General features: G+C 41.1%; 1 protein-coding gene across 1 annotated transcript; it reads right to left on the bottom strand.

Annotated features, from left to right (window-relative positions):
* Positions 1-3,169: 3,169 nt before the first annotated feature.
* Positions 3,170-16,492, bottom strand: LOC125380053. The gene is made up of 2 exons (XM_048396176.1): positions 14,564-16,492; positions 3,170-3,267 (listed from the first exon to the last, which is right to left on the bottom strand). The coding sequence occupies exon 1, from the start codon at positions 16,400-16,402 to the stop codon at positions 15,545-15,547; it is 858 nt and encodes a 285-aa protein (XP_048252133.1). The 5' UTR covers positions 16,403-16,492; the 3' UTR covers positions 3,170-3,267; positions 14,564-15,544.
* Positions 16,493-16,858: the final 366 nt, after the last annotated feature.

The raw sequence follows: 16,858 nt of genomic DNA, 5'->3' as shown, positions 1-16,858 counted from the left end.
ACAACGTGGTCTGCGTCAGATAAGTTGGTGGAAGGTACAAGTATACATTTACTGGGTTATCACCACGTAATCAGTGTTGCAGGTCAAACATGCAGACCATCTCCTGGGTGTAAAGAATACTCGGTTATCACTATTTACCTGATTTAGCATGTACATGGATCGCTATTATTGGTGATTTAGGTACGTCGTAGTATATAATCAAACGTTGAATTTTACTTGTGTTTTACTCACATGTATAAGAAGCATTCAACCATTAAGTGGTCACCCCTAAAGAAAACAACGCTCGTCTTGCATTGTTTAGTTCCAGGGAACACCCCACTATTACTTCATCACACGGCTCATTGTGACACAAAAGATGACACCACAGTCTCCATTATTCCAAAATATATTTTCAAGCATAATTTGAATATTTTAGTAACCTCAATTCTTCTTTATGTAACGTACAGTGGTGCACGTTATTCCAGTATGCCTTAAGACAATGATTGAGAGAAAAACAAACTATTCCGTCAACAAAAGCCCGACAAGGCCAAGAGGGGCCACCCCTTGTAATTTTATGGCTTATGTACCTTTAAGGTGGTGACTAAATAACCACATGATGGTCTTATAACTCATGTAATGCTAATCGGTAGCATCGGACTAAAGTTTGTTAACAAACAAACTTAGAGCCTTGGCTGGACGCTTGGGGTGAATGGCCCGTCCACGCTTGACTTATATATATTGACTTATATACAGCTTATGCTATATTTCAAATGAGAAAATTCCCGAACTTGGTTCGCACAACCGTCGATGTCCCCACTACAAGTTCAAAGATCGGAGTCGTTGTCAAGCTGTGAAGACAGAAGCTTGGTAAGCAACTACAGGTACTAGTTTGAACCAATGTCGTTTGAGCTATCAAGGTTGAAGCCCTGGCAACGAATACCTCTGTGTATTTAGATCATGTCTGTTGTATATTGAATTACTACTGAGAAGTTATTAGCAGTGTTACTAACGTGTGACTATTCGCCTGTTAGACGTATCTAACGCAGTGTGTCTTCAACTATACAAAAGTATCAATGGCGGTAACAGCTCAAAATGACCACACATTAAAATGGCTGCAAACTCTAGTCAAAACGCCTCCATGAAAACGTGATATGTTGTTCGTTTTTATTGAAACCCAGAAATGCATGATGTTTTTTAAAGTCATAATAATCAGAGGGAGACAAACGGTGCCTAACAATGGTTTGTTACCCAATTGCAGCATGTGAAGAATACATCAAACCCATACTGTAAAGTCTTCATTGGCTGCCATCTAAACAACGGATAAAGTTCAACATCATTCATGATCCACAGTATCCACAATATGTTAAACTCTATTTTCAGTTCACAAGCCTAGTTGCAATCTACTCTCTGCCGATCAAATGGGTTTTTTAAATTTACCACTAAAGCACAATTGGGTGAAAGATCTTTCTCAGTCGCTTCTCCCTCAACTCACTCCTTCTGACGACGCTCGTATTTATAAGTGGCAAATGTTATTTATCGGTTGTCACAGTCCCCGAATAGCACTAATGATTTGAGAAGCATTATTTTCAAAGTAAACATTACGTATATTGGTGAATATTCAGAATGATGACAGGAATGTCTTGTCTTGTGTTTAAAGAATCAGCAGAAAACGTGAACTGGTAAGTATAATTAAGATGACAGGCAGAGAAAATAGAACTCCATCTTGCCATGATGGACTAAAAAGAGTGCCGTAAGCAGGAGTTCCTAGTGGTGTTGATGATGCCAGAGTTCACTCCTTCAGGAAGGTTGTACAACATGTGTTGGCATGTTAAGAGACAAACCAATTTGTATCAAAAGGAGTTTTGTTTCGTACGAAAACAGCACAATTTGTGTCAACCTTTCTGTGGTTTATTTGTGGGAATCTATTCAAGTGGAATCTAGAATATACACATTCGTCATGATAAAGAAACACAAAGTACAGGAAGACATTCAGTAATTACTTCCGCTGTCCCCGTCTGACTTGCCAATGTGTCCATGAGGTGAAGGTCTTGCTGTACCACATCTTGGACACTATGCAAGGGGCACAAGTTACTGAAACACAACACTTTGTTCCAGGGACGAGGCCTTTGTTCTCATGGCCATCGTAAAATGTGCAGAATTGGGCAAACATGCCCTTGATCCCATTCGATAGGGTTTCATCACACGGTATGTGATAAGTTCCTGTGAAACTACAGCAAGAATACATTGCCTCAAGCTTTACTCCTCTCTTCTTCGGGAGGTTGAATTGAATTAGCAAACCTTCATTTATGTATCTTACAACACATGCTCATTTCCAACTGTTTAGCTTTGATGGTAGACATTACGAGAAATGTTAACATTCATTCAAGTTTTTCCTTCACGGAATGAGATAGGCTGCATGTACACCTATGTTCATTGCCTGTGAACATGACACCATGCATGTGTAACAACAATTATACAAATAATTAGGCAATGCATTGGCAGCATGACTTACAGGACATAAACAATATTATTCTGGCTAATGACCCTGAGTGTATAATACATTGTACCATATGCTTTCAAGCACAGAACCATCCTGCCATTCCCATTGCCAAGTTCACACATGTTGTTAAGTGTTGTGGGTCTGAGGACCACCGTGTGTGCTGCATCAAGGGGATTACTTATGATGTCATTGTTCCGGTGGGATCGTCACACATAGCTGAGCTTTAGGTTCAGCAGATCAAAGACTTTAAACTCATACCGTGTACATAAACTGACAGGCTACTTACGTGCAGCAGATAGAGAAAACTACTGGACACAAACAAATGTGGTGATTTACGCGAGCAAGCAATGATCCTGTCCTTAATTATATGGCAACTAGAGCACTTGAGCCAGGGGACTCACGTGGCGTTGAGGTGAATAGCTTACGAATTATTCATGGTAATAATGGATTGAAAACCACATCAGACACATAATTTTATGACTTCCAAAAGCGGTTTTCCTTCAAGCTAAAGTCAGTAGTAATATTTTATTTGAGAACTGGAAGTGCCATTAATCAGAAAGCTAAACACGCATGTGCGCGCGCGCGCGTGTGTGTGTGTGTGTGTGTGTATGTGTGTGTATGTGTGTGTTATTGTCTATGTGTGTGTGTGTGTGTGTGTGTGTGTGTGTGTGTGTGTGTGTGTGTGTGTGTGTGTGTGTGTGTGTGTGTGTGTGTGAATCGGCATTGTTGAGTTTGGTGTTTTGAGTGGGTTTTCAGTCTGAATTAAGGAAACGCAAGTGGACTCTCACCTTTTTACCCTGTAGACACACTAAACCAGCCAGGTCCACCACTGGGGTACGATGACACACTAAACCAGCCAGGTCCAGCACTGGGGTACGTTGACACACTAAACCAGCCAGGTCACACCACTGGGGTATGACGACACACTAAACCAGCCAGGTCCACCACTGGGGTACAATGACACACTAAACCGTCAAGGTAACACCCCTTGGGTGATTAGATTGACCTTTCAGGAACCTGTGTTCACAACCACAAGTACTGTATTAAACAACCTCGCAGCACTGACTACCCCTAGTAGATGGCCCTGTGTTCTCGTGTCATTAATAATGGCCCACCCATGCAATAAATAGCTCGTAAACACGAATAAACACCTCTGATTACATAATACAAGACGGATGTGAGCACGTATGAAACATATGGAATCACATACACTACTTCATGCTGGCCTCGGGTCCTATCCGGTCCTCCATCCGGAGTCGTGAGCCGAGCTCGAGGTTCTCCCGAGACTGTGGTAGAATCAGACGGGTTATTTGAATACATGGCCGCAGGGTGGCGTTGTTGAGTTACCAGGGAGAAGGAAGTTCACGTAATATCAACCACGTTTTGCGACGGCTGTGACGTCACTGTTCTGCTGGTAAATCACCGCATGATGATTGATATTGATTGACACCTGCTCGTGCCTATTGCAGCTTAATTTGTATCGATAACAGTTCGATGAACCAATCTTCGCCTGGAAGGTTGAACTTTTATGTCTGTCTCACGTCTTGCTACTGACCGCCTCTATCCACATTCCGGGGGATAATGTACAGGAGGGATTCAGCCTACCAAACGCAGATCCCAGGGTGTGGCTGCGGTAGGAGGGATGTGAACCCCACTTTCTGGAGCATACTAAATATTTATACATTCGAAATACACTTATAACAGAAATATGACTCATTTGGTTATCTTTTTTTCCACAAATTACGCGAAATGCCAAATAAGAAAATACACCCCTCCATTTAAAAAACTCCGCGTTGGCATTGGCAAATGTTTTCACCGAAGTTTATATCTGATTTGAATAGGGAATAGCTTACACGAGGCACAAGGCACACGATACAAATGTCCATATCAAACACATGGGGCACACGTGAAGATGTGTATCAGTTCTCTGCAGCCGGATCCATGTCACTCTGTCTGCTTTAGTCAGATGTTTTTCACTCTCTTTACGAGGGGACAAGGGTTGTCGGTAGCTGTCTGTCACAGCAGGGGGATGTCACCGCACCCTGTCACTTGTGTCTTTAGGTGTTGATAACATAACGATAACAACGTTAATGTCGTCATATAGCTGGACTAGTGCAGAGTGCGGCGCGTTAAACAACCAACAAGCAATAATATTCCATAAGCGCATATCTGCGGATACCAACGATATTAACATAGCTCAACTGACAAAGCGATTGCACTCGGCAACACCTCATAGTTTCAATATTGACACAAGGTTATCTGCAACAGAGTAAATATTGTTTCATCACAATCATCATCACACATCACACTGTCCTGCTTCCCCGGTGTCCTGGTGTCCCGGAGGCGCCCAGCTTCATACGAACATACTCATATGTCGACATGTTGTACAGTCTATGGGAATAATTTACTGTGGATTTGAATTCCGGTTCGCCCCGATAATGTTTGTCAGCATCATATCCGTAGTCGTGGCTTTCGCCAAAGTGGTAAACGTCTGAAACCTGCATCACATCGGGTTTTCCTCCCTCATGAAGCGCCATTATATAGCTGGAATACTTTGAAAAGCGGCGTTAAACCCAACTCACTCACTCACTCACTACTGTGGAGAGCTCTGTGTAGTTCAAGGCGACATTTCAGACATGTGGGCCATAAATAGTTATAATTATACGTTTATTGTTCATGATCAACGATTTTATTCCACCATCCTAAATTGGCAACTGGCGAAGCTGTATGAAGTGAGCTTTTGTAGAACACAGTTTATTTTCTACATTATGCGAGCTCTTACGGTTACACGAACAGTTGAAATTCATCAACAATGTTTTTAAATGCCATGAGAGAGATTCTGTGTTAAAAAATGACAGCTGTTTTACATTTTCTTTTGAAAAGCCATGATTCCCCGCGCATATCTGCGGTCGGTAAAACTCGAAAACATGTCGTACCTGCCCATGCGAGTTATCACCGTCGTGCAGAATAATCGCAGATGAACAGTTCACCTTTTCAGAATGAACGAGGAAAAAAGTGATATTCCAAATCTCAAGCGTTTTGTCCGACGGTTGAAAAACAAATGACAGATACAGTCGAAACGTTTCCGTATGACTTCAATTATCCACCAATCTCATTAAAATCAGATCTTAGTTCTCGCTACCGCTAACAAAGATCTGAAGACATCCCATTAGGGGTCACGTCAGAACGACCTTTCATCCGAGCAATCAGAGCGTCGCTTACCAGATCATGAGAGTGACAGTCGGAATGTGATTTCTAATCATGCAGCCTCGAAAACGTTAAAACGGGGTATTCCGAACGATAGTTACGGGCTTAACGACTGAATCTATTCAATCTAGACCATATATTAGCCATTCTAGAACGTAATTTCGTTCAGGTTTCAAATTTTTAAGCGAGAATTTGTCAAAATATGTTTCGAAGCGCCAATTTGAAATTCGTGCCGTTTAAGCACGAGAAAGCTGCCCTCTGATTAACTAATGTCGACTTCTTGTCAGTAATTCCATTGGTCGGTCAGAGTTTGCCAAAGGTCAGTCTGACGTGACCCGTAATGGGATGTCCTCAGATCTTTGTTTAGCGGCAGCGAGAACTAGCATCTGATTTTAGTAACATTGATTATCTCCAAATCCATCTCAACGTTATACGGACTATACGGATTATGCAAAAATCATTTTCAAGGCAATTCTATGACTGTTTTGTGCTGGACAAGCTAAGCTGGATGGATGCAGATCATAGATCGGTGTTCCTCTGAATCTACACATGACGGGGGGATTAATAGCAGATGTTTCTGTATATTGGTCTCTACTGTAATGACACCGTATCAAGTACAATATCTAGTGGGAAATTACTGTCTGATATGTAAACTGAAATCACAGGAGTAATTGAGCTGCACTATCCCCCTTGTAGATAGGAGCCACATCGCTATGTTACTGCCCTAGATTTTTACAGATTGGTACAGATCAATCGACGTCACTAATGACATATGTCATTGTGTAATCTGATAACAGTCACACTGTTCAACCCTATACACCCAAGATCCCGTGTTACTGTCACAGTCACAAAGAAAGACAGTAGTTCTATTGCGCAGTGTTAAAGATGACAACCAATGACTTGTAGATAAATAGACACATGCTTCTATATATACACACAGTCTTGTGGTTAAAGGGTATGCTCGCCACATCGAAGGTCCGGGTTTGATTCCCCACATGGGCGCAATACATTGTTCCCATTCCTGGTGTGAAGCCGGATTTCTCTTCTGATCACTGCTACCAGGCGTGAAACCATATTCCCTCACACGCATACAAAGATATATGCAGATAAACGATGTGGGTTTAGTTACAAGAATATATCAATATTGTCACTATATTGTCTGAAACCACTGTCATTGTTTCTTCACACTCGGGGCGGTCGGGTAGCCTAGTGGTAAAAGCGTTAGCTCGTCACGCCGAAGTCCCGGGTTCGATTCCCGACATGGGTACAATGTGTGAAGCCCATTTCTGATGTCCCCCGCCGTGATGTTGTTGGAATATTGCTAAAAGCGGCGTAAAATCACTCACTCACTCACTCACTCTTCACTCTCAATGTCCACCACACTCAACAAAGAAGGGCTGTAAATATGGCGGGTCTAGGAGGTTGTGTGTATTGTGAATCATGAAATAATGTGAAACGTACCTTTGAACTTTAGAAATGACTTAGAATTTCATGATATAGTATGAACCGACAGACGTCCAAATGAATAATATCGTTGGCTTATTTCACACAAAAATTTCTCTTGACATGTGATTTTATTTCCATTAAATCAAAAACATGTGATTCCAAACAAGGCATATTGAAATAGAGCAGGGCAGGTCAACAACGAAGATTGTAATACCTTACCGCAATCATTTGAAGCTGAAGTGGCAGTGGTATGTATTTACAACGACGGCTGTGGCTGTACTGGATATTTTAATTACGTGGATGATGAGTGATTTGTTTATAACAATTACATACTTTGACAAGGGCACCATGAACAAATACGCCGCCAAGTATGGTTGGAGATTGTCATAAATGTTTGTGTGCTATATGTGATTAAGGAAGAGAATTATATTGATGTCGACTTCTTTTAAGGAGAAACCAGAAAGGTCTTTTAATGGCCATGGAAGCAAGTAGTGAGGGGACTATGGATATGAACAAATGCTGCACGTGTCCAAATTGTTCCTGACGCCTTCAGAAGGCTGGAGTAACAGTGACAGTGGAAGTGGTGACTAAATGCTCGTCAAATATCGATAATGAAGCGTCACCGCATAAAGGGATAGTTCAAAGTTCAAAAAGGGTGTTGACACGAAATAAGGGAGGGGATGTTGATTTTCCAACCTGTCGGCTTTGCCATCAAGAAGACGACCACCGCATCCACAGACACCCATTTCTGGACAGTTGCTTCCTCCTATATAGGGGTCCAAGGCACAGTTGTTGTTTTTCTACATGTAGGACATGTGCAAATACTACGGTTACGTAACAGTATCGTCTCACGGAAAGGGATGGGCAAGCGTGCTAAAGGCGCGAAGTATTCTAGTCAAAGATGACACAACACAAAAAGACAGTAATGATGGTGTATTGAAGTATTAAGTTACAGGGTGCAAATCCTGGCTGCACAGCCATGGAGACACCTTAAACAAAATCAAAAGGTATGGCTTGCGATGATGGTGCCCAGGCAGTGCAGACAGAAACATATAAAATATATTTTAAAGAATTAACAATAACCCAAGTGATATTCGTGATGTGATGATAATACTTATAGGAGAAAACAATATTGTGAAAGATAATGCAAACACATAGTTGACAACAAAACAGCATATGTACATGAATAAAGACACAGCCCCAATGATTATTTACAGAAATTATATCAACTAATAATCCCCCAATATAATCATCACATCCTTTCCACCACAGGATACATACATCCCATCTGACGTGAGGTGAAAGTCACTTTAACAGCGGCCAATGTCAAAACACCCCCTAGGTAAACCACCTGAGGCTACCCAGAATGAATGCCCAATTTAAGCCAAAATATTAATGGATATAACATAATTAATATTACTAAGATTGCAGGCAAATTATTGACCATGTAATTTAATACATTATATTATTAGTATTGAAGACAAGGTGACTTCACTTTCACATCAAGTGGGTAAACACAGTGAAATATAATTTATACCACCAATCCGAAAATGTAGAAATATTACTCGTTTAAAAGGACTGGATTCATACTCACTCATGTAAACTTGCAATAGTTACTGTCAACAACCTTACAAGATATGATCTTTAAAGTAAAATTTCGGTGAAAAACATCATCAAAATCAAAATCTAATATAGGCGCAACTAAAAAACATATCCAAACTCGGTTAAGACAATTTATTCTGTTGTGTATGGAGACAATTCTCAGAGGGTTTGAATGCATTTCATGCAATGGATTCAGAGGAGATAGGATTTGAAGACAGGTACCAAAAAAAACTGTGAAAACTTTGAATCCAATATGGCTGCCAAACCAAGTAACCAATGACCTAAGTCAAAGAACAAATAATGTCAAGCACCCCTAGCAGCAGACACATGCAAAGTTTAAAAGTAATCGGAGAAGCGGTTTTGGAGCAATAGGGCAAAATATAGTTAACAAAATTACTTGTTTTTCAGCTGTCTGCCCTTGGTCTTTGAGCCTACGGCCTTGGGAATTTTGTCGTATCTAGAACTTATTTTGCTGGCTCTGGTACCAAAATCGGCGGAATAATAATAAATAAATCGGCCGATTACAATAGGGCTTCAAGCCTTTCGACTCAGAGCCCTAATAATCAACTCCATCCATGCTTAATGACTTGAGAGTATATGCTGAAATGTTATGTGTCACATCAACTGCACCGACAATCGGAGAACAAAATCCACTGTAGTAGAGTAAGAGTTGTCGTCCTCAAAACTTGAAATACACTTTTTGTCGATACATATCGTGTTTTCCTTCGAACATTTATTATCACACATACTTTGAAAATTGTATTAACCGAAAGTATGCATTGTAAGTATATGTGTTTTTATCTCATTATTTCAAAATGCCTACCGACGATGATTCAGAAAGAAGTTTTGTTTTATAAATATTTACTTCCGAGGGTAGGCAGCCATTATATCAACTGTTTCAATCAGAGGTGGTTATGTGACTTGAAGTTTTTGATTGACCAATCATAATCGAATATTTTCAAATTCTTTGAAGAATATCTTAATAGAATTCAGGGAACCAAACACAGAAGAATACGACTAACTCCATCCATGCCTACTGACTTAAGAGTATATGGTGTTATATAAGTGTTATATGACACATTAACTGCGCCTACAATTGGAGAAGAAAGGCCACTGTAGTAGATGGTGCCTCTATACAGTCTCATGTTCCAGGGTATAGTGGTCAGTGTGGTCACCTCTGTACTCACATTATTGGACACGGTCATCTTCATCAGTTTCTCATCATTGTTATAATACAACACACCAGCTGTCTGATCTAGGGTTACAGCAAACATGACACTTCCTGTGGCTAATGTTGCCAGGCCTTGACCATCATATGTTACCATGAACAGTTTCTCGCCATTACACCCATATATCCTCTTTCTCCTTGTGTCAAGAGTTAGTTGCCTTGGAATGCCTCTGTACTTGGATAAGTCAATGATGGCAGTAAAGTCTTTCCCCTGTGTAGACATGCGGCTGATTGAAGTTCGTGGGAATTCTGTTGTCATAAACACAATGTCCCGATCTTCATCCACTGCCATACCATATGTCTGTACACCTTCTCTTAGTACTGTCACGTGACTTGTATCAAGGGCAGATGATACGATCTTACTAGGATTGTAAAGTCCAATCAGAAGTTTCCTTGTCTTCGCTATATAGGCAACAGATACCACATTCTTCATGGTGAGATACTGATAGACACTGAGGGAGTTGCTGTGAATGTTGAGTTGACGGAACTGATGCAGGACCTTTGACCAACGTGGAGCAATCAGAATCCGACTTCTCTCCTCTTGTCGTCTTTGTGTGGTCACTGACGTTGTAGACACAGGTAGCCTTGGTGTCGTCATTAACGTTGTCAACCCAGGTGGCCCGGATGTAGGCGTATCATTTTGAGTTGCTGGGGAAGCATCATGTACAGTAAACGTTGTTTTCTGTTTTTGTTTTGGGAACTGACACGTCTCATTCAATGTCATTAAGCGCTTGATGTCAGCCTTGAGATCAGCAGTGGTAACCTCACACTTCTGTAGTTCCATTTCCAGTCTACGTTTGTCTCTGACACAGACGTCACTTGAGTTGTCTCGATTCCCAACCCGTGCCTTCTTCAGGACAGCTTCATGAAATACGCTCGTCTCGTCCTGGAAGTCTTTGAGTTCATTGGAGACATGATGCATCTGCCTCTTCATCTGATGGTAACCCTGTTTTAGATGCCGCAATTCAGAGACAACCTGACTTTCCACCATGTCTCGAAGAGACTCTCCTTGTAGAATCTCGGCCATGGCTTCTCTCACCTGATCACGTATGTTTTCTCTTAATTCAGCCCTCAATGCTGTCTTTGAATCAACTATTATATTTCGTATCCTTTTCTCCATATTGATCATGTCCTCCTTGTTATGAAACAGATCCTCCTCAAACTGCTCCAGTCTCTGTATGACAGACACAATACTGTCCTGGCAGTTACAAACACAGATCAGGTAAGTCCATATCAGCAACCATGAAAGGTGTTTAAACTCGGCCATCTTTGGCACTGTACACTATACTGTAAGCTGCCCTTGTCCGTTAGAGTGATGTGCACGTGTACCCTTCGGTATGACACAACGTGGTCTGCGTCAGATAAGTTGGTGGAAGGTACAAGTATACATTTACTGGGTTATCACTACGTAATCAGTGTTGCAGGTCAAACATGCAGACCATCTCCTGGGTGTAAAGAATACTCGGTTATCACTATTTACCTGATTTAGCATGTACATGGATCGCTATTATTGGTGATTTAGGTACGTCGTAGTATATAATCAAACGTTGAATTTTACTTGTGTTTTACTCACATGTATAAGAAGCATTCAACCATTAAGTGGTCACCCCTAAAGAAAACAACGCTCGTCTTGCATTGTTTAGTTCCAGGGAACACCCCACTATTACTTCATCACACGGCTCATTGTGACACAAAAGATGACACCACAGTCTCCGTTATTCCAAAATATATTTGCAAGCATAATTTGAATATTTTAGTAACCTCAATTCTTCTTTATGTAACGTACAGTGGTGCACGTTATTCCAGTATGCCTTAAGACAATGATTGAGAGAAAAACAAACTATTCCGTCAACAAAAGCCCGACAAGAGGGACCACCCCTTGTAATTGTATGGCTTATGTACCTTTAAGGTGGTGACTAAATAACCACATGATGGTCTTATAACTCATGTAATGCTAATCGGTAGCATCGGACTAAAGTTTGTTAACAAACAAACTTAGAGCCTTGGCTGGACGCTTGGGGTGAATGGCCCGTCCACGCTTGACTTATATATATTGACTTATATACAGCTTATGCTATATTTATTTCAAATGAGAAAATTCCCGAACTTGGTTCGCACAACCGTCGATGTCCCCACTACAAGTTCAAAGATCGGAGTCGTTGTCCAGCTGTGAAGACAGAAGCTTGGTAAGCAACTACTAGTTTGAACCAATGTCGTTTGAGCTATCAAGGTTGAAGCCCTGGCAATGTATGGCTGTGTCAAGATTTAATACCTCTGTGTATTTAGATCATGTCTGTTGTATGTTGAATTACTACTGAGAAGTTATTAGCAGTGTTACTAACGTGTGACTATTCGCCTGTTAGACGTATCTAACGCAGTGTGTCTTCAACTATACAAAAGTATCAATGGCGGTAACAGCTCAAAATGACCACACATTAAAATGGCTGCAAACTCTAGTCAAAACGCCTCCATGAAAACGTGATATGTTGTTCGTTTTTATTTAAACCTAGAAATGCATGACGTTTTTTAAAGTCATAATAATCAGAGGGAGACAAACGGTGCCTAACAATGGTTTGTTACCCAATTGCAGCATGTGAAGAATACATCAAACCCATACTGTAAAGTCTTCATTGGCTGCCATCTAAACAACGGATAAAGTTCAACATCATTCATGATCCACAGTATCCACAATATGTTAAACTCTATTTTCAGTTCACAAGCCTAGTTGCAATCTACTCTCTGCCGATCAAATGGGTTTTTAAATTTACCACTAAAGCACAATTGGGTGAAAGATCTTTCTCAGTCGCTTCTCCCTCAACTCACTCCTTCTGACGACGCTCGTATTTATAAGTGGCAAATGTTTTTTATCGGTTGTCACAGTCCCCGAATAGCACTAATGATTTGAGAAGCATTATTTTCAAAGTAAACATTACGTATATTGGTGAATATTCCGAATGATGACAGGAATGTCTTGTCTTGTGTTTAAAGAATCAGCAGAAAACGTGAACTGGTAAGTATAATTAAGATGACAGGCAGAGAAAATAGAACTCCATCTTGCCATGATGGACTAAAAAGAGTGCCGTAAGCAGGAGTTCCTAGAGGTGTTGATGATGCCAGAGTTCACTCCTTCAGGAAGGTTGTACAACATGTGTTGGCAAGTTAAGAGACAAACGAATTGGTATCAAAAGGAGTTTTGTTTCGTACGAAAACAGCACAATTTGTGTCAACCTTTCTGTGGTTTATTTGTGGGAATCTATTCAAGTGGAATCTAGAATATACACATTCGTCATGATAAAGAAACACAAAGTACAGGAAGACATTCAGTAATTACTTCCGCTGTCCCCGTCCGACTTGCCAATGTGTGCATGAGGTGAAGGTCTTGCTGTACCACATCTTGGACACTATGCAAGGGGCACATGTTACTGAAACACAACACTTTGTTCCAGGGACGAGGCCTTTGTTCTCATGGCCATTGTAAAATGTGCAGAATTGGGCAAACATGCCCTTGATCCCATTCGATAGGGTTTCATCACACGGTATGTGATAAGTTCCTGTGAAACTACAGCAAGAATACATTGCCTCAAACTTTACTCCTCTCTTCTTCGGGAGGTTGAATTGAATTAGCAAACCTTAATTTATATATCTTACAACACATGCTCATTTCCAACTGTTTAGCTTTGATGGTAGACATTACGAGAAATGTTAACATTCATTCAAGTTTTTCCTTCACGGAATGAGATAGGCTGCATGTACACCTATGTTCATTGCCTGTGAACATGACACCATGCATGTGTAACAACAATTATACAAATAATTAGGCAATGCATTGGCAGCATGACTTACAGGACATAAACAATATTATTCTGGCTAATGACCCTGAGTGTATAATACATTGTACCATATGCTTTCAAGCACAGAACCATCCTGCCATTCCCATTGCCAAGTTCACACATGTTGTTAAGTGTTGTGGGTCTGAGGACCACCGTGTGTGCTGCATCAAGGGGATTATCTATGATGTTATTGTTCCGGTGAGATCGTCACACATAGCTGAGCTTTAGGTTCAGCAGATCAAAGACTTTAAACTCATACCGTGTACATAAACTGACAGGCTACTTACGTGCAGCAGATACAGAAAACTACTGGACACAAACAAATGTGGTGATTTACGCGAGCAAGCAATGATCCTGTCCTTAATTATATGGCAACTAGAGCACTTGAGCCAGGGGACTCACGTGGCGTTGAGGTGAATAGCTTACGAATTATTCATGGTAATAATGGATTGAAAACCACATCAGACACATAATTTTATGACTTCCAAAAGCGGTTTTCCTTCAAGCTAAAGTCAGTAGTAATATTTTATTTGAGAACTGGAAGTGCAATTAATCAGAAAGCTAAACACGCATGTGCGCGCGCGCGCGCGTGTGTGTGTGTGTGTGTATGTGTGTGTTATTGTCTATGTGTGTGTGCGTGTGTGTATGTTATTGTGTATGTGTGCGTGCGTGCGTGTGTGTGTGTGTGTGTGTGTGTGAATCGGCATTGTTGAGTTTGGTGTTTTGAGTGGGTTTTCAGTCTGAATTAAGGAAACGCAAGTGGACTCTCACCTTTTTACCCTGTAGACTGAGTATAATGATGTGTATTTACATTATTATGCTTTTCATAAGCTAACATAAAGGTCGCACCCATAATTTAAAGGAAGCAAGCCTTGCGATTTCTATTGTTTTCCTTCATCTATTGCAACATCTATTGTACCACGTGCTTTGAATAATCGAACCTCTTCAGTTTAAATATAGGAGTAACCGAAATTGAACATAAATTTATCATTATTTCAAAATGCCAACCGGTAATGGTTTAGATCTGTTTCAATCAGAGGTGGCTATTGTGATTTGAAATCTCTGGCTGAATGATCCAAATCTAATATTTTACAAATTCATGTTAGAATAGCCATTATTGAATTCAGGGAATCAAACATAGATGCACATGATTAACCCCCTCCATGCCTACTGACTTGAGAGTATATTCTAAAGTGTTATATGTCACATCAACTGCGCCTACAATTGGAGAACCACAGCCGCCGTAGTAGATGGTGCCTCTATACAGTCTCATGTTGCAGGGTCTAGCGGTGAGAGTGGTCACCTCTGTACTCACATTATTGGACACGGTCATCTTCATCAGTTTCTTATCATTGTTATAATACAATACACCAGCTGTCTGATCTAGAGTCACAGCATACATGCCACTTCCTGTGGCTAATGTTGCCAGACCTTGACCATCATATGTCACCATGAACAGTTTCCCGCCATTACTGGCATATGTCTTCTTTCGCTTATTGTCAAGTGTAATTCCGCTTGGCCAATTTCCGTAGTTGGACAAGTTAACGATGGTTGTAAAGTCTTTCCCCTGTGTAGACATGCGGCTAATTGAATGTCGTGGGAAGTCTGTTGTCATAAACACAATGTCCCGATCTTCATCCACTGCCATACCATATGTCTGTACACCTTCTCTGAGAACTGTCACGTGACTTGTATCAAGGGCAGATGATACGATCTTACGAGCCTTTCCAATCAGAAGTTTCCTTGTCTTCGCTACATAGGCAACAGATAATTCATGGTGAGATACGGATAGACACTGAGGGAGTTATTGTGAATGTTGAGTTGACGGAACTGATGCTTGGTGCTTGACCAACGTGGAGCAATCAGAATCCTACTTCTCTCCTCTTGTCGTCTTTGTGTGGTCACTGACGTTGTAGACACAGGTAGCCTTGGTGTCGTCATGAACGTTGTCAACCCAGGTGACCCGGATGTAGAGGTATCATTTTGAGTTGCTGGGGAAGCATCATGTACAGTAAACGTTGTTTTCTGTTTTTGTTTTGGGAACTGACACGTCTCATTCAATGTCATTGAGCGCTTGATGGCAGCCTTGAGATCAGCAGTGGTAACCTCACACTTCTGTAGTTCTATTTCCAGTCTATGTTTGTCTCTTACACAGACGTCACTTGAGTTGTCTCGATTCCCAACCCGTGCCTCCTTCAGGACAGTTTCATGAAATACGCTCGTCTCGTCCTGCAAGTCTTTGAGTTCTTTGGAGACATGATGCATCTGCCTCTTCATCTGATGGTAGCCCTGTTTTAGATGCCGCAATTCAGAGACAACCTGACTTTCCACCATGTCTTGAAGAGACTCTCCTTGTAGAATCTCGGCCATGGCTTCTCTCACTTTATCCCCTATGTTTTCCTTTAACTCAGCCCTCAGTGACGTCTTTGCGCCATTTATGATATTTAATATCCTTTTTTCCATACGGTTCATATCATCCTTGTTATGAAACAGTTCCTCCTCAAACTGTTCCAGTCTCTCTATAACATACGCAATGCTGTCCTGGCAGTTACTAAAGTAGACCAGGGAGGTACATGTAAGCAACCAGGCAAGGTATTTAAAAGTGGTCATCTTCAGAAGTGTACAAAATCCTTTGAGAAGTCCCTGTCCGTTAGACGGATGTGTACGTGTGCCGCTCAGTGTATCACCACGTGTTCTGCTACTGGATTGCTGGCGTGAGCTACAAGTATACATTTACTGTGTTATCACTACGTAATCAGTGGTGCGGGTGACACGTGGTCACCTTACTCTGGGTGTAAAGAACACTCGATTATCACTTTTTACTTGATGTGGCATGCATCTCTGTCACTGGTAATTCGATTTTGTAGCGGGGTATATGCAAACATTGTATTTTACACATACTGTATTCACATAGATTAGATGAAAGCAAACATTGAGTGTTTCCCCCTAGAGAAAATAGCACCAGAATTGCATGATTAGTTTCAATCCGAACACCACGATTACAACGTCACCAAGCTCATGGTGAAGCTAATGGTGACGTCACATTAATACATTCTGTTGTGATGC

This window comes from Haliotis rufescens, unplaced genomic scaffold (assembly GCF_023055435.1).
Source record: "Haliotis rufescens isolate VD_foot unplaced genomic scaffold, xgHalRufe1.0.p SCAF_15, whole genome shotgun sequence".
Taxonomy (NCBI): Eukaryota; Metazoa; Mollusca; class Gastropoda; order Lepetellida; family Haliotidae; genus Haliotis; species Haliotis rufescens.
Note: the sequence above shows the minus strand (reverse complement) of the source record. Positions and strands in the feature narration are given on the sequence as shown.

Bases quoted from the DNA above. Each gene is read 5' to 3' on its own strand.
- LOC125380053 (XM_048396176.1), bottom strand. From the start codon at position 16,402: ATGACCACTTTTAAATACCTTGCCTGGTTGCTTACATGTACCTCCCTG.